Source organism: Colossoma macropomum, unplaced genomic scaffold (assembly GCF_904425465.1).
Source record: "Colossoma macropomum unplaced genomic scaffold, Colossoma_macropomum, whole genome shotgun sequence".
NCBI lineage: Eukaryota > Metazoa > Chordata > Actinopteri > Characiformes > Serrasalmidae > Colossoma > Colossoma macropomum.
Genome location: NW_023494795.1, coordinates 43,442,642 through 43,466,464, shown reverse-complemented (window position 1 = coordinate 43,466,464; position 23,823 = coordinate 43,442,642). Strand labels below are relative to the sequence as shown.

At 40.0% G+C, this 23,823-nt stretch overlaps 1 protein-coding gene across 2 annotated transcripts in view; it reads right to left on the bottom strand.

Moving 5' to 3' along the window:
• Positions 1 to 898: 898 nt before the first annotated feature.
• Positions 899 to 23,823, bottom strand: part of flvcr2b (FLVCR heme transporter 2b) — a 37,378-nt gene continuing 14,453 nt past the window's right edge. The window contains exons 3-11 of one of the 2 annotated variants that reach the window (XM_036582474.1): positions 20,436 to 20,576; positions 19,197 to 19,264; positions 16,783 to 16,886; positions 12,347 to 12,457; positions 10,757 to 10,862; positions 9,278 to 9,389; positions 8,724 to 8,779; positions 4,673 to 4,788; positions 899 to 3,352 (exon numbers count right to left, since the gene is read on the bottom strand). In XM_036582474.1, coding sequence (XP_036438367.1) covers positions 4,720 to 4,788; positions 8,724 to 8,779; positions 9,278 to 9,389; positions 10,757 to 10,862; positions 12,347 to 12,457; positions 16,783 to 16,886; positions 19,197 to 19,264; positions 20,436 to 20,576 — 767 coding nt within the window. In that variant the 3' untranslated portion in view covers positions 899 to 3,352; positions 4,673 to 4,719. The remainder of the gene's footprint in view (positions 3,353 to 4,672; positions 4,789 to 8,723; positions 8,780 to 9,277; positions 9,390 to 10,756; positions 10,863 to 12,346; positions 12,458 to 16,782; positions 16,887 to 19,196; positions 19,265 to 20,435; positions 20,577 to 23,823) is intronic. The other variant, XM_036582475.1, reaches the window with a different exon arrangement.

The following is a 23,823-nucleotide window of genomic DNA, read 5'->3' as shown; positions in this document are numbered from 1 at the left end:
TCCAGCACCCCACCGCGACCCAGAAGGATAAGCGGTTTAGATGATGGATGGATGGATTTCGTCAAGCATGTATTTGGTTTCAGTGCTGCTCCAAAAGTGTTTTGCTGCAACTCTGATCGCTTATTTTCGGTACCACCGTCTGTTTTTGCACATGCTCAGACTGAGAAATACGAAAGAAATCAGAATAAGAGTTTAAATGCACTAAAAAATCTGATTACTGAGCTAAATCCAGCCTCTTTATCGGATTTCTTAATCGGATTTTTAGATCTAAGAAATCAGAGTGTGCTGTTTATACGACCATTTAAAAAAATCAGATAACTGCAGAAATCTGATTATAATCGGATTATTGAGTGAATGTAAACACGCTCACTGACACCACCTGCTTTCTGTACTTTTTATAGATACTGATTTTTTTCATTAATGCTGCTGGTTTGTTCTACTTTGCTAACATTAGCAATGTTTAGTAAAAGAAATTTAAATGAGCGTCTCTGTTGTCAAAACCAGCAGTCAAAGCTCCAGTTGTTTTTAAAGTTTCCTGCACATGAAAAAAAAACATTTACATTTGTACAAACATGACAGGCATGTTGACAGTATGGTGACGAATCATCAGCTTTAGCTTATCATCAACACCAAAACAGGCTCTCTCAGTTCACCCTTTAGAGGAACACTCCGGTGTTTTTCAGTCTAATCTCTATCAGCTTCCTCTGTATCATAGTAACACAACACTCCCCGCCTCTGCCAGCAGAAGCTAATGAGCAGATGCTTCAGCTCCAGCAGCTGCACATTCAGTGCAGTTATAATGGTATTTTGAGTCAACATGATTTCTGTTCTTAGTAAAACCTGCCGAAATTATGGTCTGTGCCAATCGACCGTATGAAAGAGATAAAGACGATAGAGGTCAGAATGAAAATAGTTGGATTACTCCTTTAATGCTATACACTTTTCTGCAGGCACTTACTGCAGCGCTCCGTGTTGTACAGGGAACGCAGCCTAGCTCACAGTTTGGACTTTAACTCACAGTATAAAGTGCTACAAACAATACAGGCTCTTCTGTCCCTTTCTCTCCTTTAAAGGGAAAAGTTTAACCTTTTAATTATGCAGGAATGTTAAGATGCAAACAAAGTCATTCAGAGTTCACCTGTTAACAGTGGTGGTGATAGGAACCAGACGTCCACCTCTAAAAGCTCCCTCACAGAAAGTTCCTACATGAAATGGTTATGAATTCACTGCCTGATGACTGAGACACTGTTTTATGATAGTTTAGAGAACTTAAACTCCATTCATGGTGGAGGGATACATGCAGGGCGCTGTGAGGCAAAATAGTCCCCAAAGAAAACGTATTATTTCAGATTTTCCACTATTTTCCATCATCAACATTCCATATAAACTCAGAAGACTCGTGTAGGTTCACTGGTGGTTCTGGATAGTAAATAAAATGTCTATATTTGTGTTGTAGTCATGGCGACCCCTGGTTCCTATCAGCACCACTGTAAAGACATCTGAACCATTTCACACCAAACCACTCTGAATCTCTCTGTTTACATCTCACACACTGAATGATGCAGAAATTCCGAAGAGATGGGTGGATTTCCCCTTTGAAAAAATAAAAAAAAATGGAAGCACAAACATTAAAACAGTGCAGATTTCGCAGGACAAGTTCACACAATCCATTCATCACAGTTGCAGTTATTGTGTTAAGTCTGAACACATTTCTATTTCTATTTCTGTTAAAGAGTTGAAATACGAATAGTGCCACATGCGAACTGACCCTGCAGCTGATTTTGGCCTTCGCAGGTCAGCATTTCTAAAAGTGTGTTTATTGTGTTTAAATGCTGTGTTTGTTGCGTCAGTTGTGCAGGACTGTTTGATATGAAGAAAGCTGCAGGTTCATCTCCGCACTGACGTCTTTGTGGAGAGGTGTGAATTGTTTTTCACAGCGGAGGGCTCCCACCCTTCCCTTTCACCACTTATTGCTCGGTAGTAGCTCAACAACATTCACAAAGAGAGACAACAAAAAAAGATAACAGAGTTACGGGGAAAATGTTTCATTTTTTTACATTAATTAAAAGCAAGCGAGACGAGTTCCATTCTGCCAGCAGAATGGCCACTAGGGGGCACTGCAGAAGGAGGTTACAGTCCAACAGTATCGTTATTTCAATGCGCAGGAGTGTCAGCTTGTTTGTAGCATGTATGTAGCAATACTCGTATCTCATCTACGCAACAACGTCGTAATTTTCTAAACAGTGAGATGGTCGACAATTAGGGATCCAAAATAATTTGTTTTTCTGAGGTTTGATAAGTTGAAACAGACAAAACGCCCAACTAGTGCCTCATTTAAAAATACCATCAACAACTATAAGTACAGTGTTTTGTACTTAGGAACTGTGCAGCACTGAATCCAGTTAAACAGTTTAGTTTTTGTTCGTAGCAAAATAACCTGTACAGAGATCAGCTCGCTGGTTTATTTATATACAGCACTGAGTAAAATTCAGAGCACTTCTCATTAAATTAACAGACATTCAGTACAAGTTACTCATTTTTTACTGTCAGATAAAAACATTAAACTAAAAAACACCCCCAACACTTAATGTACCAAATCTATCAGGATTTAGTTTGTTAACTTCTGCTGCCACTTTAACTCCTCAGTCCTTCCAATCTTCCACCCAAACAGTTCCAGCTGAGTTCTCCAACAAAAGCTGTTCTCACAAAACTCACTGAGAATCTTCTCAAAATGCAAATAAAAACAAAATGCAGTGATGTGCAGATCATTTAAACCCTATATTTCACAGAGTGCTGTTAAAGAAGAGGTGATGAAACAACTTTTTTGGAACATGTTCTTGACGTCAAATTCAAAATAGACATATATTTAAAAAAAAAAACCAATAAAATTTCTCAGTTTCAACATCTGATATGTTATCTGATAGTATTTTCCTTTAAAAATATGGTTTACATGATTTGCACATCACTGCATCCTATTTTTATTTACATTCTGCACAGCGTCCGAACTTTTTTGGAAATAGAGTTGTATTAGATTTAACTGTTGGGTCACTTATTGACCATTTGAGTGGAAATTAAATATATGTGCTCTCTGATTTTTGCACAGCACTGTATAATCTACATTTACTGATTTAGCTAAACGTTCTTTTACAATCTTTAAATTAAATTCTAAATACAGTCCATGACGCTTCAGAAGAGCCAGAACAGCAGCAGCACCTGAACACGATACCACGTGCACTGAGCCATCAGGAAGGTGATGGTCAGCAGGCCTTCAGTTTATGTGCTTGTGTGTTTACAGTTTGGTAGCCGGCCCGTTGTGAGCAGCAGGACTCACGGCTGATCCGTTCACATTTTCCTGGAAACACAGACAAATATATTATCACAGCTGCTTCAACAGTATAAATATGAAAAATCTTTCGTTTACTCTAATTTACCTCTCTGGGTAACTGAGTACAAACAAACAGACAAATACTGCATCATGAAAGCTGTGTTTATATATGGATACACGTATTAATGTGAGATGTCAGCAGTTATGTGAGTTACTTTAGTGAACACGGTACAGATGAGAGTAGTTAAGGAAAGACAATATTTCATAGCTGGGATGAGCACAAAAGAAACAAACAATGCATTTAAATGATATTTTTTATCTGTTTCTCATTAGGCTGAATGAATAACTGACTCTAAATGTAGGTATTGTGATATAAACCGAGTCTGTTCTACAGTTTCTCATTAGGCTGAATGAATAACCGACTCTAAATGTAGGTATTGTGATATAAACCGAGTCTGTTCTACAGTTTCTCATTAGGCTGAATGAATAACCGACTCTAAATGTAGGTATTGTGATATAAACCGAGTCTGTTCTACAGTTTCTCATTAGGCTGAATGAATAACCGACTCTAAATGTAGGTATTGTGATATAAACCGAGTCTGTTCTACAGTTTCTCATTAGGCTGAATGAATAACTGACTCTAAATGTAGGTATTGTGATATAAACCGAGTCTGTTCTACAGTTTCTCATTAGGCTGAATGAATAACTGACTCTAAATGTAGGTATTGTGATATAAACTGAGTCTGTTCTACAGTTTCTCATTAGGCTGAATGAATAACCGACTCTGAATGTAGGTATTGTGATATAAACTGATCTCATTAGTTAAATGGGATTTTTACCACTGCTCTCTAAAGCTTGTCCAGCCTCACAACAGCAGCTACGAAAGAACACATTTGTGGGCGGCATACGCAGTGAAATGGCAGTGAATCTGAATTAAGCTGGTAATAACTGCAGTGATTTTGAAGCTTAAATGTCTCAAAAAAAACATGCAGATTTAATATAAAGACAAAAAAGAAATCTGTTTCAATTTGGATGATATAAAGCTTTTCAGCTTTCACAGTCGGTACTGATTTGCCTGCAAAGTGCAAAGTGCTCATCACATTTCAAGCAAGCAGTTGCGCATCACTGAATCAGGGTCTGATTCCACCTACTATTTTCTATATTTTGCATTATATCTATACTGTATTGCTATTATAAGAGCTTTCACAGTGTTTGATTTGCTGCAATTCAGTGCAATGGCAAGTCCACAGTGACTCTGAAGCGTGCAGGAGCTCCTTATGTAATCAGTGTCTTGTTGTGCAGTGACTGCAGTGCGGCGTGTGGGATTTGGGTGCTAAGCTGTGGTACCTGTCCCAGTGTGCAGTGGTAAAAGCAGGCTGAGCAGTGATTACTGATCAGAAGTGTGAGGCGTTAATTGGAGCCGTGGCGCCGTAATCCTGACCCTCATGATGACCGGATGCAGCCTGACGGATGGGGCGGGGGGTGGAGGGGTGGAGGAGTAGTATGTTAAAGACATAGAGCGTCATACATCAACACAAGGAGCGGATGCTAGGCCTGGGCGATAAAGCGATAATAATGGAGATTTTCAGTAACATAACTGCTCTTCTGTGTTCCTGAATCTAATACTAGCAGCAAAAGCATGCAGTACACTGGGTGGCGCTGTTTGCCTTTTACTGCCTGTCACGTGTAAGCACGTATTCTGTTTTTTTTTGTGTTTGTGTCTCTCTCCCTCTCTCTCTTGGTCTCTTCCTTCATAGAGGTACCTGCTCTGGAACCAATCAGAGGCCTGGCTGGTGCAGTTGGGGGAGGAGCCTATGTTTTAAAAGAGGCCTTCAAGATGGCCGAAGAGAGAGGACTGATTACATGTGCTGTTTTAATCTCCTGTGTTGGGAGTGCTTTGTTTTGGGTATTTTACCAGAGCTTCTTTCAACTTAGTCTGCATGATTTTGTCTTTTATGTTAGAGGAAGTACTTCGGCTGCGGTGTTTTAACTTTTAACTTTGTTTCACAAGAGATTGTTTGTACCACCTGGGGTTTCAAACAGGTAAGAGGGGTGCGCCTATACATTTGCACCACGTAGATGTCTACTCTGTCTAGCTCCCTAGGTCAGAGGGCACCGCCACATGTGCTTTTGGTTACTGGCTAGGGAAGTTTAGGGTAGTTAGCTTTGGCTTCCTTTTTTTAGATTAGCTAAATACTTTTGGTTTCAGAGTAGATAAGCGTGGTTCGGTTTTGATATGTTCTTTTCTTTGGTGCTGTCCAGTTTGATTCTTCCAGTGTGGTACTGGGTATCACAGCACTCTGGTTTGATTGATGTTTGTTTTAATAAAAATGGCTCTAAAAGCTCTATTTTGGTCTGTTCCTCACGCTTCTAATCAATTCTCACCAGTTCAGTATTTTAATGCCACATGTTACCGATCCCACGTACCCTAGACAGAACGTGGGTTCGTAACACTGCCTAGTCGGGAGGGAGAAGATGTCCTACAGACAGCAACCCAAATGTTAAGAAGAGCCATTTTGTCCTTTCAACAAAAATCAAACCACCTTGGGAGCCTCAACACTTTATGTCTGTTTTACCATCTTAGCTGTAAGTATGTCTCAGTATGTGCTGAAGTACCAGTGTAGGCAACAATACAAATGAAGACAGACTTCTGAAGCTCAGCTGTAGCTGTAGTAGAATAACAGACTAACATTCGCTTCTCATTCACCAGCTTCTTGTTCGAATTTTCCCGTTCCACCTTAAATGGTGCATGAAGCGCCAGAACATAACTACTGTGCCTTGTTACTTTTTAGTGTTTCGGTTTCTCGTTGCAGATTAACTGTATCAGGAAACCAGTTGGAGTGATTAAAATGCAAATAAGTCCATTCGTCTCTAAATTATCGATGTTTGTCTTAAATCTTTCTCTTTGCCTTTTCATTGGCTACTAGCTAGGCGAGATCAGTTACTTTGATTTTCTTAATAAAAAACATGATTTGTAAAAAGACGCGTGACATTTGTTTGCCCTCGCTGGTATTTTGACTTGTGATTGGGCAATAGTTTGATCTACTGGAAAAGGTGTGAACTGCATTAAACTGTAGTTAACTAGCTGTAGTTTGATGATGGCAATTAAAGTATTTGTTTCCTAACATTTACTCTGATGCCAGATCACTTGCTGTGCTTCTCTGCTAATTCAGGCTGTATGAACACTCTGACCTGTTAACATCGACACTGAAATGAACAGCCACATGGTGTGAAACACTGAGCCTCGTTCAACAACCGTTCTGAAGAAGAAATTTCTTATTAAAACCCACTGACGCAGTTTTGACGAAGATTCTGACTCACCAATGTTCTCTTATGTGGGATTTGTTCTTAGGTAAGAACAGAATCTACACACACTCAAGAGCACCAAGGTGAGAACAGTTCTGCGCTTTAAGAACACGTCATGAATCTGACGTAGACTTTTTCTTAGGACCTTTTTTTTCAAGAACACATTTAAGCACAAATTAGGGAGATACTGGAGAAAGAGGCCCACTGTTAGCACGTTTGCAAACGGTGTGTGGCTACGTGGGAAACGTCACCAGCATTGGGATTAGCATACAATAGTTCTAAATAATAACTGTATATAAAAAATAACAATCAAATGATTTCTAAAATGACTTTTTCGACTGTATCGCCCAGACCTTGCGGATGATGCCACCACTGTGAATGCTAGTCTTTAAATTTAGGAAAATAATGTAAAAAAAACCAGTGATTTTTGAAGAGAAGAGAGTGAAATAAGAGCCAGAGCAGACAGAGACACTGACACAGTTGCAGGACACAGATTCTCACAGAGGAGGGAAGACAGCAGGACACAAACATAGGAATACAAATACATTCATATTCATACAGTCCTTTATGATGGACTGACAGTGCTTCACTCACCCGTACACACTCAAATCCTCTCAAACACACATGCACACTCACAATGACCCTGTTCACACCTGCTGTTAACATCCTGACTGGTCTGATCATAAAACAGTCAGACATTTAGCCACTGTGTACAACTGGCATTTCGAATGCATCTCCAGTGACCTGCTTATGATTGGATTTCTGATAATGACTGGATTTGGCGGCTGGAGGAAGAGCAGCACGTCAGTCTCTCACTGTGTTTGTTGTACGACCTGATTTAAATGTTTAGACTGAATGGGCGGCTAACAAACAGAAGAGGAGCTGCTGCACAGCTGTAGGGCCTGACTGATATATCGGTTGCCCGATAATATTGACCAATATTAGTGACCTGTGGTATTATTGGTTTCAGCTGACAATATCATCAATAACATTAATTAGCTTCTTTTTTTTGGTTGTGGCACAGCCGGGATTCGACCCCTGATGTCCCAATGACAGAGTAGAACCTGAGGCAGCTGCGTCACTGAGCAGCTCAGTTTAAGTCGCTCTCTGTTTAACTGTATGACAACAATACAGGCTGGACTGGAGAATCTGAACACAAAACAGTATCACTGTGTTAAAAAAACATACAGAATGCAACTCAGTCTCCACTTTAGAGTGAACATAATGTTATAATTAAAAAAAAAAGCTTTTTTATAAAGAGAATTAATGTAAATAAATAAATAAATAAATAAATAAATAAATGGATTGTGGGAAGCTCCGCCCTCAGGGCTTCAATATATTATTTCAGACTATGAGTTTCTGCTTTTTAGGCCCACATCTTACATTGTCCTGCTTTTCATGTTTCCTCCTTGAGGTCAATTTAACATCTGTGTGGTCTGAAAACAGTCTAATGATGTTACTGCGCCTTTAAGACTGATATATGTAAATGAGCTCTGTGCTTCGTTCAAAAAGCAGTCCGAGCTGAAACATTTCAGTGTGAACGGGCGGAGCTAAACGGCCGTAGGCTGAATGGGTAGGTCTATGTGAATGAGTTCTTTTTCGTGACATCACAAAAACAATGCACTCAAAACAGGCTTTGTTTCCATAGATGGACGGTATGTTCTGAGGAGCGAATGGTGCGTTTTAAAAACTTTAACAATCATTTAAAACAAGCATGGAACAGTCAGTTTTCCACTACAAGGGCCCTTAAAACGTGTGACAGTTGAGAACTGACAATTAAATTATCAGCCAGTAAAGCGCTATTTAAATAAAACTGTTGGAGGACAAAACAAATATTTAAACACAAATATAAAAATTGGCATCAGTCACAAAACGTTCACATCAGTCGGGCCCTACTCTGCCCTGATGATGCAGCTTTTAAGGCACTAATGTGTCCTTATCAGACGCTTCTTTAATGGCAGGCGTGAACAGGGCACACATGCCAAACACACACACGTGCTGTTAATTATGACACAGATTATTATTATTATTATTTTACAGTGTAAACACTGAATTGACATGATGTATCAGTGCATATGTGCCGAGTACTTACAGCTGTCTTGTCTAGCTGGTTAGCCCTCTGCCTGCGTAGATCAGACTTGATAAATCCTGAGAAAAAAAAACCCTTAGGTCAGACAGAACAGTGATATCTGAGCCTAATCAGCTTGTGCAGAGAATAAAGCATGCAGTCGGCTTCCTGTTTGCTGATGACTTAAGATGGTTGATCCCTTTCTGTAGGAGCTTTAGGTGGAACAGAGCAAAATCTTGTGCTTCCACTAACTGGCCACTTTATTAGAAACATTCACCTTGTGATTCCACTAACTGGCCACTTTATTAGAAACACCAACCTTGTGCTTCCACTCACTGGCCACTTTATAAGAAACACCCACCTTGTGCTTCCACTCACTGGCCACTTTATTGGAAACACCCACTTTGTGATTCCCCTAACTGGCCACTTTATTAGAAACACCCACTTTGTGTTTCAACTAACTGGCTACTTCATTGTAAACACCTACCTTAGTATCTACATCACTAAGCGACAATACCAAAGAATCTCACTCACAGAAAGAGCTGGAAACAGACAGACAGGCAGACAGAACGCTGTACCTGTTAAAATAGTCCCAATCAGCAGGAAAACACACAGAAAGAGGTTCCCTGCCAGGGTTCCAAAGCGATCAATGATCTTCCCCTGACAGATGGTGAAAATGATACCAAACACCTGCAAAACAAGAAATAACACAAATACAAACATGAATACAACATTAAAACAGCAAAATAAAGTAACTGAGTAAATAAACAAAGATTACATAAACATGATCGCAGAAGCTATTAAACTGGAAAGACCAAAGTTTTAGTCCACCGTGCTGGTCAGAATGGACACCAGCAGATGGCGCTGACTGACCCTCACAAAAACTTTCCGAACACTGAGACAAAGTTAAGGATGTTTTTATCTGAAAATCCTGCTGAACTCCTTCATAATGATGTACATTTAACGGCACAGCTTGTAAACAGAACAGTCCATGTGAAATTACTGACGGTCCCAAGACTGATCATCTCATATTCGCTTTCAGGAAACTACGTTACTGCGCCCAAAACGGTAGATTTACATATTGTGGTGGCCTTAATTTTTCTATTAAATAAGTACTTTGGAAAAAGGTGTAAACTTTGAGACGTCATTACAGGATGAGTCAAAAGACAGGAGCCACTAAAACATCTGTAATACACTTAATGTTAGATGGATTCCTCATTACTATTTCGTATTAAACTTATGGGTAACATACGTCATTTTGGATGGTGAGTAATTTACCACAGCAAGATTAACAGGGGAATTCCACCAAATCTTTCTAAATTTCTGCATAGTTAAATGGTTGAGACATAAACAGAGTCGTTCAGAGTGGTTTGGTGTGAAACGCTCTGTTCTAGATAAACTGACCGAGTCAGAATTGTTCACAGTGGTGGTGATAGGAACCAGACGTCCACCTTTAAAAGCTCCCTCACAGCAAGTTCCTACATGAAATGGTTATGAATTCACTGCCTGATGACTGAGACACTGTTTTATGATAGTTTAGAGAACTTAAACTCCATTCATGGTGGAGGGATACATGCAGGGCGCTGTGAGGCAAAATAGTCCCCAAAGAAAACTTATTATTTCAGATTTTCCACTATTTTCCATCATCAACATTCCATATAAACTCAGAAGACTCGTGTAGGTTCACTGGTGGTTCTGGATAGTAAATAAAATGTCTATATCTGTGTTGTAGTCATGGCGACCCCTGGTTCCCATCACCACCACTGTAAAGACATCTGACACAATGAACTGGAATGTAAATAGAAAGTCTGTATAATTGAATAGAAAAAGTGCTTTTCAGAATTACAGCACAGTAAAAAGGAAACATAATCAAGAGAATGGATCAAAATAGAGACAAATCATCTCCACAGGTCAGCACGTTTTCATAAACACATATAATCTTAAGGTGGTTTTGAAAATCTCTGTCTACCCTGGAATAAACCACTGAACACCAAGCACTCTTGCAATAAACACATACTTGCAGGTGCACAAACGTGCACAAACACACACACACACACCTGAGCAGAGCAGTTCAGCAGACCGGACGACGTTCCCTCAGACTCCGGATAGGTCAGCTCTACTGCAAACTCAAAGCCCAGAGGCAGATAGCCCGTCATAAAGAACCTGCAGAGGAGACGCAGTTCAGAAGATTTTACAATACAGAAACAAACATGAAAATCAAACAGGATCTGAAATTTTCAAAATCTGAAATATTCTGCTGGAGTTCTTAAACACTGTGTCCACTCACTGTCCACTCTATTAGACACTCCTACATTGTCAGTCCACCTTGTAGATGTAAAGTCAGAGACGATAGCTCATCTGCTGCTGCACAGTTTGTGTCGGTCATCCTCTAGTCCTTCATCAGTGGTCACAGGACGCTGCCCACAGGACACTATTGGCTGGATATTTTTGGTTGGTGGACTATTCTCAGTCCAGCAGCGACACTGAGGTGTTTAGAAACTCCAGCAGCACTGCTGTGTCTGATCCACTCAGACCTGCACAACACACACTAACACACTACCACCACGTCAGTGTTACTGCAGAGCTGAGAATGATCCACCACCCAAATAGTACCTGCTCTGTGAGGGTCTATGGGGGTCCTGACCACTGAAGAACAGGGTAAAAGGGGGCTAACAAAGTATCAGAGAAACAGACGGACTACAGTCTGTAACTGTAGAACTACAAAGTGCACCTATATAGTAAGTGGAGCTGATAAAATGGACAATGAGCGTAGAAACAAGGAGGTGGTCAGAATGTTATGCCTGATTGGTGTGTGTTTAAAAACAAGTGTCCATCCACATTAAAGAAAAAAGCAGAGAAACATATTTCACAAATATCTTTTTTTCTTTTTAATACAGATGCACTGATAATGGAATTGTGGGTCGATGCTGGCACGTTTTTTATGTGCGTATATGCCGATGTTGATTCATTAACATTTATAAACTGTGTAAATTAAGACTAAATCCACATGGATCAGCATTATTCATCATTATTATTATTATTACTATATTACACACTTATTTGTGTGTAATAAACATTGTGCAGATGTTTTAGTGCATATGAGTCTGAAATCAAAATCTAGACATCTGTTATATTATTCTGATACGTAATTCCGATATAATCGTGCATCCCGACCTTTTAATTCTTAGAAGTTTCAGTTGATGTCAGCGCTAAAAAAAAATCATGCTGAACTTTGATAAGAATTGTTTCTGCCTCACTGAAACACGTGGAGGAATGTATCACGATGTAAATTTGAGGAGATGTTACTGTTGTGTGTCTCGCTTTGGAGAAGGAAAAACATCCTTTACATTTTTGTTATGCTTTTTTATCACCTGACATTAAAACAAACAGAAAAAAGCCAGAACTGCAGACTCGAACCTGTTCATTCAGAATGTAAATGAGATGTAAACACAGCTTGCAACGTAAATAATTGTGTAAATATGCGATTATGTGTAAATAATTACATAATGTTGACTGAAATATATATTCAAATTAAAACAACAACTCTAAGGGTTACCGACAACAACAAGGCACTAATGTTTCAGATCATCACTGTTATCATTAAAATGAAAATAAAACAAAAACTCTGAAACGTGAGAGTTAATTACCCGAGAGCTCCAGCGGTGATGAAGACAACCCACAGATGACCCAGACTGAGGGTGAAGGCGTATACCAGCATGCCTGCCAGAGACATCACATACACCGCCAGAGTCGTCTGCCTGGGGGAGGATGGGGGGGGATGTGGAAAGGGAGATAAGTAAGCTGAAAAACACTCCACAGAACAGCACCATGTTCCAACTCGCAATATAAACACCGCTAATCTGTTCTAACAACCTGTTCCCGGATTATTTACTCTCTCTGACAGGGATAAACACACTCAGGGCATCATTCACAAAACACGGCCTGCTTTAGGATATTTACTGCCCGTCACAATTTACTGACACTTCTCACTTTTCTCTTTTCATCTTTAGATTAAATAAAAACTCCCCATGCAGGTTTAGCTCATCACATAGCAGGTCTGTGTTGATGCTTTGCATAGTTTTATCAAGTCAAGTCGAGAGGCTTTTATTGTCATTCCATCTATGTACAGTACACAGTGGAGCGAAATTACGTTCCTCCAGGAACAACACGGAGCCACAAGGAACAAAAAGTACAAAGTACAAAAATACAAAAGTACAAAGTGCAAACGTGCAGACAGTGTGCAAACAAGGATTAAGCTAGAAAACAATACAATAAATACAATAAATTAAACAGACATTAGACACAGTAAACAGACCAGACAGTGTAGCACCGACACAGCACAGACTTCTGGACATGAGGTAGTGGAATAAGGTGCAGACATTTTTAACGTGATGTGATCTGTAAGTTACGTCAGATAACATACCTATACATAGTTACTGAGGTAGTAAAACAGTTACAATTACTGAATAGTAAAACAGTTACTGAGGTAGTAAAAACAGTGCGCGTAGAGCATCAAAAAAGGTGTGTATAAGTGTTTAGTTCAGTCCTCGTGAGTTTAAAAACCTGATCGCTTGAGGGACAAAGCTGTTGCTGAGTCTGGCAGTGATGGCACGGATACTCCGGTACCTTCTGCCAGACGGCAGCAGTGAAAAAAGTCTGTGTGAGGGACGGATGGGGTCATTCATGATGCTGGTGGCTTTGCGGATGCAGCGTGTGGTGTAGATGTCCATGATGGAGGGGAGAGAGACCCAACACTCTCAGAAATTCTTGTCTAAATAATGATTGGACAGTTTTCTTTTCCAAACTATTGTTAAAAGCACAGATACACACACGTTTTAAACACCTGAAATGTTTGAGTGCTGACATCAAAACAAGGGGATAAGATGAGTAGACCTGAGTGAATTCACTGCCTGAAGTCTGAGACATTATTTTATGACAGTTTTGAGTTGATTTTGGTCTAAGACATATTTTTTAACGGTTCAGTGCGTAAGATTTAGTGCCATCTAGTGGTGAGGTTGCAGACTGCACCCAGCTGAATCTCCCTGCCTTTCCAAGCGTGTAGTAGAACCTGTAGTGGCCCTCAGGATTTCTGCTGTCGTCTGTCCCAGTTTCATTTCGCTTCTTCATGTTTTCTCTTTATTGATGGTGAGGATTCGCCCTCGAATTCGTTCTCAAACTTCTCACAACACAGTTAGCAGCACCGGCAGCAGCCACTGATTCTTCTTCTTTCTATGTCTTCCAACCGGAGCAACAGCGCCACCAAATGAAAGCTGCCGCTTCAGCGTAAAAGCCCGAAAGGCGCCCTCTAGAGTCAGAGTTTGGTTTGTCCATTCGGGGTTACTGTAGAAACATGGTGGCAGCCTCTGTCAGAAGAGGAGCTGCTCACTATGTAGATATGAAGGGCTCATTCTAAGATAACGAAAACATGATTATACATTAATGAAAACATGGTTTTGTTTACTATATTCCATTAAAAATAAGTAAACACATCCTCTATAGAACAAATATGACATACTGACATCCAAATATAGCATTTTAGGGCAACTGTAGTGCACAATTTATATTTATTTATGGAGTTTAACATATTGACAACAATAAATATAAAATACAAAATGTGGCGTAACATTTCCACTGGCCACATTTTATGTTTTATTTTCTCTCAATATGTTAAATTCAGCAAATAGACAGTAATTGTGTATTAAAATGCATGTACAACTATAGATGTAGGGCGCTGTGTGTGTTGTAGCCATGGCGACCCCTGGTTCCTATCACCACCACTGTAAAGACATCTGAACCATTTCACACTAAACCACTCTGAATCACTCTGTTTACATCTCACACACTGAATTATGGAGGAATTTTGAAAAACTGTTGAAAGTCCCCTTTAAAGCTGTACAGCAAGTCAAACAGCCCAAACAGTATTATTCAGAGTAATGGCCACATAAACATCATCATATAACATCAACACAACACGTCTCCTGTGTATGGTAATAATAATTGTGTGTGGAGTTCATACAGCAATATGCAAAAGTCAGAGACCCCCTTCATTTCTTTAATTCCAGGAAAAAACAACCATTATGAACAAGTTATGTATTTTCAGTACCAGGAAAAACATCAGAAAACATATTCAATACAAAATTACCCAGAAGCCTCAGCAGCTAAATCTACTCTCAGCTGTGTGAGTCAGTGAGTCCCTCTGTCCCTTTATTCCAGCTTCCATTCTGTTCAGGAGACTCACTTTCAGTTCCTCAAAGAATCTGCAGACACACCTCCAAAGTTCAGTCTTAGAAGCTGGTTGATCATTTTCTGAAGTAATCAAACACATTCAGTGGTGTTGAGGTCTGGACTCTGGGGTGGTCAGTCCATCGTTCAGCTTCTTTGTTTGATGTGTCCGTCTCCTTTTCTCAGTGAGGTTCTTCTTGATCAGCTACACATCCTTTCAGACCCACAGCGCTGAGTCGTCTTCTCACAGTGGAAGGATGGACAGAAACACCTGTGGATGTTTTCAGATCTGAAGCAGCTTGATTTTCTCCTCTCTCTCAGAGATGAAAGCTTTAAGTGCTGTTTATCTGATGGGGGCAGTTCTGAGGGCCACCAGGTCTTCCAGGTGGTTGTTAGGAGGCCCAATTTCTCTGTAGCATTTAATCAGTGTTTATCTTATATTTAACCTCAGAAACATCTCCTGAAAATGAAGAACATGTTGCTGTTTTGACTGGAAATTAAAAAAAAATAAAAGATGATCTCTGACTTTTGATTCTTGGTTAATCAGAGTTTCAAAGATGTGTTCGAGAGATCAAAGGTCAGGAGTCAGAGTGATCTGACAGTGCTGCCATCTGGACAAACAAAACTGAACAAGTAACACGCAGAGATCTAAATGACGGCCAAACACACTCACTCACTCACTCACACACACTCCTGCACGCTCAGCTGAAACGTGTGAGGTTGTGGAGTTGAAGTCCCAACTGATAATAACCTCAGAATCATGACTAAATCACACCTGACTTTAGCTTCACTGGGACTAGATTCGTTTTAGCTTTATGTTCTGCAATTTAATGAATCTGCAGTGTGTGTAGTTTTACAGTCTGACTGTAATAATTGTGGAGTGATTTTAATCCAGTATGAATCTGCAGTGTGTGTAGTTTTACAGTAATAATTGTGGAGCGATTTTAATCCAGTATGAATCTGCAGTGTGTGTAGTTTTACAGTCTGACAGTAATAATTGTGGAGTGATTTTAATCCAGTATGAATCTGCAGTGTGTAGTTTTACAGTCTGACAGTAATAACTGTGGAGTGATTTTAATCCAGTATGAATCTGCAGTGTGTGTAGTTTTACAGTCTGACTGTAATAATTGTGGAGTGATTTTAATCCAGTATGAATCTGCAGTGTGTGTAGTTTTACAGTCTGACAGTAATAATTGTGGAGTGATTTTAATCCAGTATGAATCTGCAGTGTGTGTAGTTTTACAGTCTGACGGTAATAATTGTGGAGCGATTTTAATCCAGTATGAATCTGCAGCGTGTGTAGTTTTACAGTCTGACGGTAATAATTGTGGAGCGATTTTAATCCAGTATGAATCTGCAGTGTGTGTAGTTTTACAGTCTGACAGTAATAACTGTGGAGTGATTTTAATCCAGTATGAATCTGCAGTGTGTGTAGTTTTACAGTAATAACTGTGGAGTGATTTTAATCCAGTATGAATCTGCAGTGTGTAGTTTTACAGTCTGACAGTAATAATTGTGGAGTGATTTTAATCCAGTATGAATCTGCAGTCAATCCTACAGGGTTCCTGTTACAATTTGTTAATGACACACAAAACCTGCTGATAGATGTGGCAGTGTGGCATGTTGTATTGTTTTCTATGGACGCGAATGCTGATGTGAAGATCCAGGCTATGACCTTTCACTTTAGGTTTTCTGTGGGAATTTGGGGAAACTGCATAGACATTATATCCCGATCCAATCCTACACATTACATTAGTAATACTAATCCATGGCCAACAGTGCCAGTTATCAGTGATTATGTTTAGGATCCTCTGCAGTCTTACGACAGCACGCCTGGCTGAAGTGAAGTGTCCTTTCTTACTTGTATGTTTTGGTTCTGTCCAGCCAGATGCCACAGATCAGCGAGCCGGCCATGCCAGCTATAACGATGGTCAGACCGATCCTTCCAGCATTCACTTCTTCACCCTGAAAACAGCAGCAGCACATTCACTCACCCCAGCAAAAACACCTGCACCGATCAATTATTCAGGCTTTACAGTGGTGGTGATAGGAACCAGGGGTCGCCATGACTACAACACAAATATAGACATTTTATTTACTATCCAGAACCACCAGTGAACCTACACGAGTCTTCTGCGTTAATATGGAACGTTGATGATGGAAAATAGTGGAAAATCTGTGTAAAGAGTTTAGCTGATCGTCCACTGCACCGCCTGCACATCCCACTGACACTAACCCAAACTGAGTCTGTGTGACTGTAGCTGTGCCTGGAGGAAATAACTCACCCGTGGCACAGATTCCTGCCTTTAATACCCTCAAGGCTGAGGTCAAAGGTCAAGAGACATACATCAAAAAGAGGAGGCCTCAGTTTAAGGCATGGGTTACCATTCTTGTCCACAAAGGACCAGTGTGGCTGCAGGTTTTCATTCAAGCAAGTAAAACTTGATTCTACTCGTTTAAACAGTTGATTAGTTATGAGCTCCAGCCACACCGGCCCTCGGTGGATAAGATCAGTGACCCCAGGACGTCTACAGTGGCATTTTACAGCTGACCATCCAGTACACTCTTAAAAAAGATAGTTCTTCAAGGATTCTTTGGGAAAGAAAATGGTTCTGTACAGAACCATAAACACCCAAAGAACCCTTTGCATGATTAACTGTTCTTCACATTATATAAGAGTTCCTCAGATTGATGGAAAATGTGCATGAATGTGCTATAAATGGTTCTATACAGAACCTTTTTGAAAAGGGTTTTATATAACACCAAAAAGGGTTCTTCTACTGTTATTATGTCAAGATTGTAACAATAGAAGAACCCTTTTGGGTACTATATAGAACCATTTACAGCCCATTCTCAATCAACGATTTCACAATGCAAAGAACTGTTTAATCATGCAAAAGGGTTCGAGTGTTCATGGTAATGTTCTCTTATTTGGGATTTGTTCTTAGGTAAGAACAGAATCTACACAAACTCAAGAGCACAAAGGTGAGACGTGATGAATCTGACGTAGACTTTTTCCCCTTAAACACTACATGGACAAAAGTATTGGGACACCTACACATCACACCTACAGGAACTTCTATGAATCCCATTCTGAATCCATAGGCATTAATATGGAGTTGGTCCCCCTTTGCAGCTCTAACAGCTTCCACTCTTCTGGGAAGCTTCCTAGAAGATTTCGGAGAGCATTTGTGAGGTCAGACACTGATGTTGGACGAGAGGGCCTGGCTCACAATCTCCGTTCTAGTTCATCCCAAAGTTGTTTGATGGGGTTGAGGTCAGGGCTCTGTGAGGGCCAGTCAAGTTCTTCCACACCAAACTCACCCAGACAGGCCTTTATGGAGCTGCTTTGTGCACTGGGGCTCAGTCATGCTGGAACAGAGAAGGTTCTTCCCCAAACTGTTCCCACAAAGCTGGAAGTGTAGAATTGTCCAAAATGTCTTGGTGCTGAAGCATTAAGATTCCCCTTCACTGGAACTAAGGGTTCTAGACCAACCCCTGAAAAACAGCCCCATATCATCATCCCTCCTCCACCAAACTTTACAGCTGGCACAGTGCAGTCAGGCAGGTAACGTTCTCCTGGCATTCGCCAAACCCAGACTCGTCCAGCAGACTGACCGATAGAGAAGCTGATTGGTCACTCCACAGAATACGTTTCCACTGCTCCAGAGTCCATGAGCCATGAAGCTCCTGGTGCAGTTTCTGTGCTGATGTTGAGGCCAGAGGAGGTTTAAACTCTACAGTTATTGATCAGCAGAGTGTTGGAGACTTTTATGCTCTGTGCTCCTCAGAGCTCGGAGACCCGCCCTGTAACTTTACATGGTCTGACACTTCATGACTGAGTTGCTGTGATTCCTAAAAACGTCCTCTTTTCAATAATACCCCTCACAGCTGATCATGCAATATCTAAGTGGGAAAAATTTCATGAACTGACTTGCTGCAATGGTGGCATCTATTACAGAACCACGCTCGGATTCAGTGAGCTCTTTAGACCCATTCTTTCACTAACGTGTGTAATGGCAGGCTGCATGGCTGGGTGCTTGATTTTATACACATGTGGCAATGAGACTGTATGAAACACCTGAATTCAACGAGGTGTGTCCCAATACTTTTGTCCGTATAGTGTATTTCAAAAGGTGAGCAAATTTGGATGCAGATAACTTGACAAGAAATTAGATAAGTAGGTTATTATTGAACAAAATAAAAAAGTATTAGTACAGCAAAACAAGCTGTCCGTCATTGATTGAAGACAGTGGATTTGGAGGCGGGACTTACTGGATAGTGCTTAATGATCATTTGGTTGAGCAGCGTACTGACGGCGTAAAAACAGCCAACGTTTAACCCTGAAAGAGACAGAACAGGACGAGAAGCCAAACAGAGAGCAGGGAAAAACATACAGAACAGAATGAGTCATTATACTTTAATACTTCTTAGCTATTTATACACTGTATTTCTTCTACAGTTAACCTTTTTTATGTACTCCTGTTCACATTCAGTTCATGTTCACTGACATTTCGGACTGTGTTGTCGCTGTGAGTGAGCTGCTCCAAACAGAAACGCAGAGGGTGAAGACTAATCATTGATTAGAGGAGGAAGTGATTTGAGTTTTATAGTTTTATTATCTTATTTCCCTACTGCTGATTAAGAGTTCCCATAAAATCAAAACGACCCTAAATAACCTTAATATTCTGTATCATTACCGCTGAAAATTAGCTGAATACTATCCTAATTAAGACTGGGTATTAAAAACCAATGCTTTTTTGGCAAATTACTTCAGCACTACAGAGTATCGAAAAATTACATCATTCAATACCAAATGTGAATACCTACTCAGTGAGCCAATAAGCGGGCTTGTTCCAAAATCTAGAGAGCCTAAATTACACTCCGTATTAATAACAGCAGTTCTCAATTAGTCTGCAGTCCGTTTATAGTAAATACACCTGCATTTCACACATCCGCCTTTCAGTATGTCGTGGTATCAATATCTGAAAAGGGTTGATCAATACTCAGCCCTAATCCTCATATGAATTTTGGTTTTATTTTACTCTATTTTATTGTGTGCCTATTTGCTTATGTGTGTTTTATGACATTAATGCGTGATGCTGTTTTTAATGTGGGTTGCATTATTATGTTTTTGAATATCTCACTCTGAATGACATCAAAATCGCAAAATTAAGCAGCAATTTCTTTAAAAATAGGTGGAATTCCCTTTTAAATAAGGAGGCATAAATGAATGAAGAATAATACAGAAAAACCACAAACATATTCAGGGTATGTTGGACACTGCTGTGCAAAGTGAGTTTAGATCACGAGCTCTTGAGTTTCATGTATCTCAGTTTCAGTTTTCTCCTCCAGTCTGAGGTCGACTCTTACCAGACGGCTCACGGTTAAGAAACTGAAGGTTCGGCCCACCCAAAACAGCAGTCCTGGTGCTGCTAAGGCTCTGTGGTGGAGGCAGGTCTTCATTCAGAAACAGAATAATCCTGTAAATGAGTAACAGATATGGCGCTGTACCGTAGCTGATGATGAGGAGGATGAAGGGTCTGTTGCGGAGGAGGCAGAGGATGGAGGCTGTGTAGGAGTAACTCTCCGCCGGGATCAGACGAGCTGCGGCCTGAGCCTGAGTGGGGGGGATATCCGGCCTTTCCTGAAACACTGAGGGAGAGAGAGACACAGGGTGAGAGACACAGCTGGGTGACTTGGGGTCTTTCTAGAGCACCACGGCTCCACAGATGGTCATATTTATTTTACTGCAGAGCTCTACAGGGAGAGAGCCGTCCTGCAGACACGCAGCAACACGGCAGCACCAGCGGACTCAACTGTCCCGTCAACAGCTTCAAACAAACGTTTAAAGTGTAAAGAAAACACTTAATCCAAACGAGCGGACCTTTGAAGCCCAAACCCCCAAAGCTTTCAGCAACGGGACGGCCGGAACCCCCAAAACCTTTCCGGTGGTCACTTGATCAAAAAATAACCCAGCAGTGTCAGGCCTCAGGCCTGGCTGACCACGACACCACATATAGGAAAATAGAGAAAGTGCAGTACTGTGCAAAAGTCAGAGACCACCCTTCATTTATTCAATTACCAGTTAAAAGTACAAATTCTATATCTTTCAGTAGATGTGTGTGAGGATATTAGATATAAGACAACCCACTTGCATGAGGAAGAGCAAAGTCAGCGGAAAATACGTGGAAAAAATTGGAGTTCAAGAAATGACTAAAAGCTACAGAGAAAACCAATCAATCAATCAATCAATCAATCAATCAATGCACACTGAGGGAGACCCCAATTTCCAATGTTGCTGAGCCAATACAGAAATGAGGGACTGAAAAATTAAGATTAGAAAAGTATTGTAATGCTAAAAAATTAGAAAAACTATTATAGTGGTACATTTTATAGTAAAAATCAATCAAATCAGAATAAACCATTAAAATAGCTAAAATAAAATTTAATAGCAGATCAAATAGGGATAAAATAATGAAAAACAGTTTATAAATTAAAAACAGAAAATGTAAAGCAATATTCCAGCATTAACTAAAATATAAGAAGTTGATAATAAAATAAATAAAAATAATAATAAATGTAAAATGAATGCATAACTAAAACATACTAAAATCATATTAAAAGCTAACTAAAACTACAATTGCAGGCTGAGTGAAGGTGGTTAAAACGAAAAGATCAAAATGTTCACGCGACACAGCTTTTGGAGTTTCCTATAAAACCTGCAGACCACAGGAACTCTCCATCAGATAAACAGCACTGGTGGGTAGAAGATTCCATTACTTGTTAGCTACATTAGCCTTGCTGCTTCAGATGCATCAAACATGCCTTGGCTGATGGATCACATCTGGGGTCAGAGAGGAAAACATTGGTCATTTTTTCCAAACTATCGCTTTTAAAGTAGAAAAGCAGAACATTGTGGACAGTGGCAGTAAGGTACTCTACAAGGCCACAATACAGTGTTTCTTTGCTGTAAAAAAAACGAGTCAATGCGAGGTAAGGCTGCCAGGTTGGAATGTATTTTCATTGCTAAGTAACCGACTCAAATAAATGAACCAAAGTATTAATCATGTATGCTTTCATATATTTAATTTCCACTCAAATGGTCAATAAGTGACCCAACAGCTAAATCTAATACAACTCCATTTCCAAAAAAGTTCGGACGCTGTGCAGAATATAAATAAAAATAGGATGCAGTGATCTGCAAATCATTTAAACCATATTTTTAAAGGAAAATAGTACAAAGACAACAAATCAAATGTTGACACTGAGAAATTTTATTGTTTTTTGAAAAACATGTGCTTCATTTTGAATTCGATGCCAACAACACATTCCAAAAAGTTGGGACGGGGGCCTGTTTACCACTGTGTTTCATCACCTCTTCTTTAACAACACTCTGTAAGTGTTTGGGAACTGAGGAGACACTGCTGTAGTTTTGAAAGTGAAATGTTTTCTCATTCTTGTTTGATACAGGATTTCAGCTGCTCATCAGTTCAGGGTCTCTATTGTTTTTCATTTCATAATAAGCCAAATGTTATCAGTGGTGACAGATCTGGACTGCAGGCAGGTCAGTTTAGCGCCTGGACTCTTTTAATACATAACAATGCTGTTGTAATACATGCAGAATGTGGTTTAACATCGTCTTGCTGAAATAATCAAGGCCCTCCCTGAAAAAGACGTCATCTGGATGGCAGCATATGTTGCCAAAACATGTATATATCATTCAGCATTAATGGTGCCTTCACAGATGTGCACGTCACCCATACCATGTGCACTAATGCCCCCCTGTACCATCATGGATACTGGCTTTTGAACTGTGCACTGATAACAAGCTGAGTGGTCTTTAGCCCAGAGGACATAGTGTCCGTGATTTCCAAAAAGAATTTCAGATATTGATTTGTCAGACCAGAGGACACTTTTCCACTTCCCTTCAGTCCGTTTTAAATGAGCTCCAGCCCAGAGAAGGTGGCAGCGTTTTTATATTTATATTTATTTTTTATATTTATATTTGTTTTAACTTGCATTTGGATGCAGTGATAAACTGTGTTCACAGACAGTGTTTTTCAGAAGTGTTTCTGAGCCCATGCAGTGATTTCCACTACAGAATCATGTCTGTTTTTAATGCAGTGCTGCCTGAGGGCCCAAAGATCACGGCCAGCTAATACTGGTTTTTGGCCTTGTCCCTTACATACAGAGATTTCTCCAGATTCTCTGAATCTTTTAATGATATTTTGTTCCATAGATGATGAAAAGCAGAAGTTCTTTGCTATTTTATGTTGAGAAACGTTATTCTTGAATTGTTGCTCTATTTGATGGTGCAGTCTTTCACAGAGTGGTGAACCCCTCCTCATCTTTACTTCTGAAAGACTCCGCCTCTCTGAGATGCTCTTTTATACCCAATCATTTTACTGACCCGTTGCCAGTTAACTTTCAGGTCTTCTTAAGCATTACACAACTTTACCACCTTTTTGTTGCCCCATCCCAAATTTTTTTAAATGTGTTGGCATCAAATTCAAAACGGGCAAATATTAAATTCACAGTTTCAACATTTGATATGTTGTCTTTGTAGTAGGTCCAATGGTATACAGGGTTTAAATGATCTGCACTTCATTTCATTTTGTTTTTATTTACATTTTGCACAGCATCCCAACTTTTTTGGAAATGGGGTTGTATATACAGCTTATTTTTCGCCTTTCAGCCTGTATTCTGAATAAAACCCTGTACTGCACACACCAGCAGGAAGCTGTACACGCACACACTGGTGAATATGTAAATGTGAGAAGCTGCCTCGGTGGAATGCGTCTGTGACAGATGTGTGTCTTCAGACTGAAGGGACATTCACACCATTGCCTTTAAGGGACAATAGCTTTCCATTCATGTGACACCAGAGATGTGACTCAAC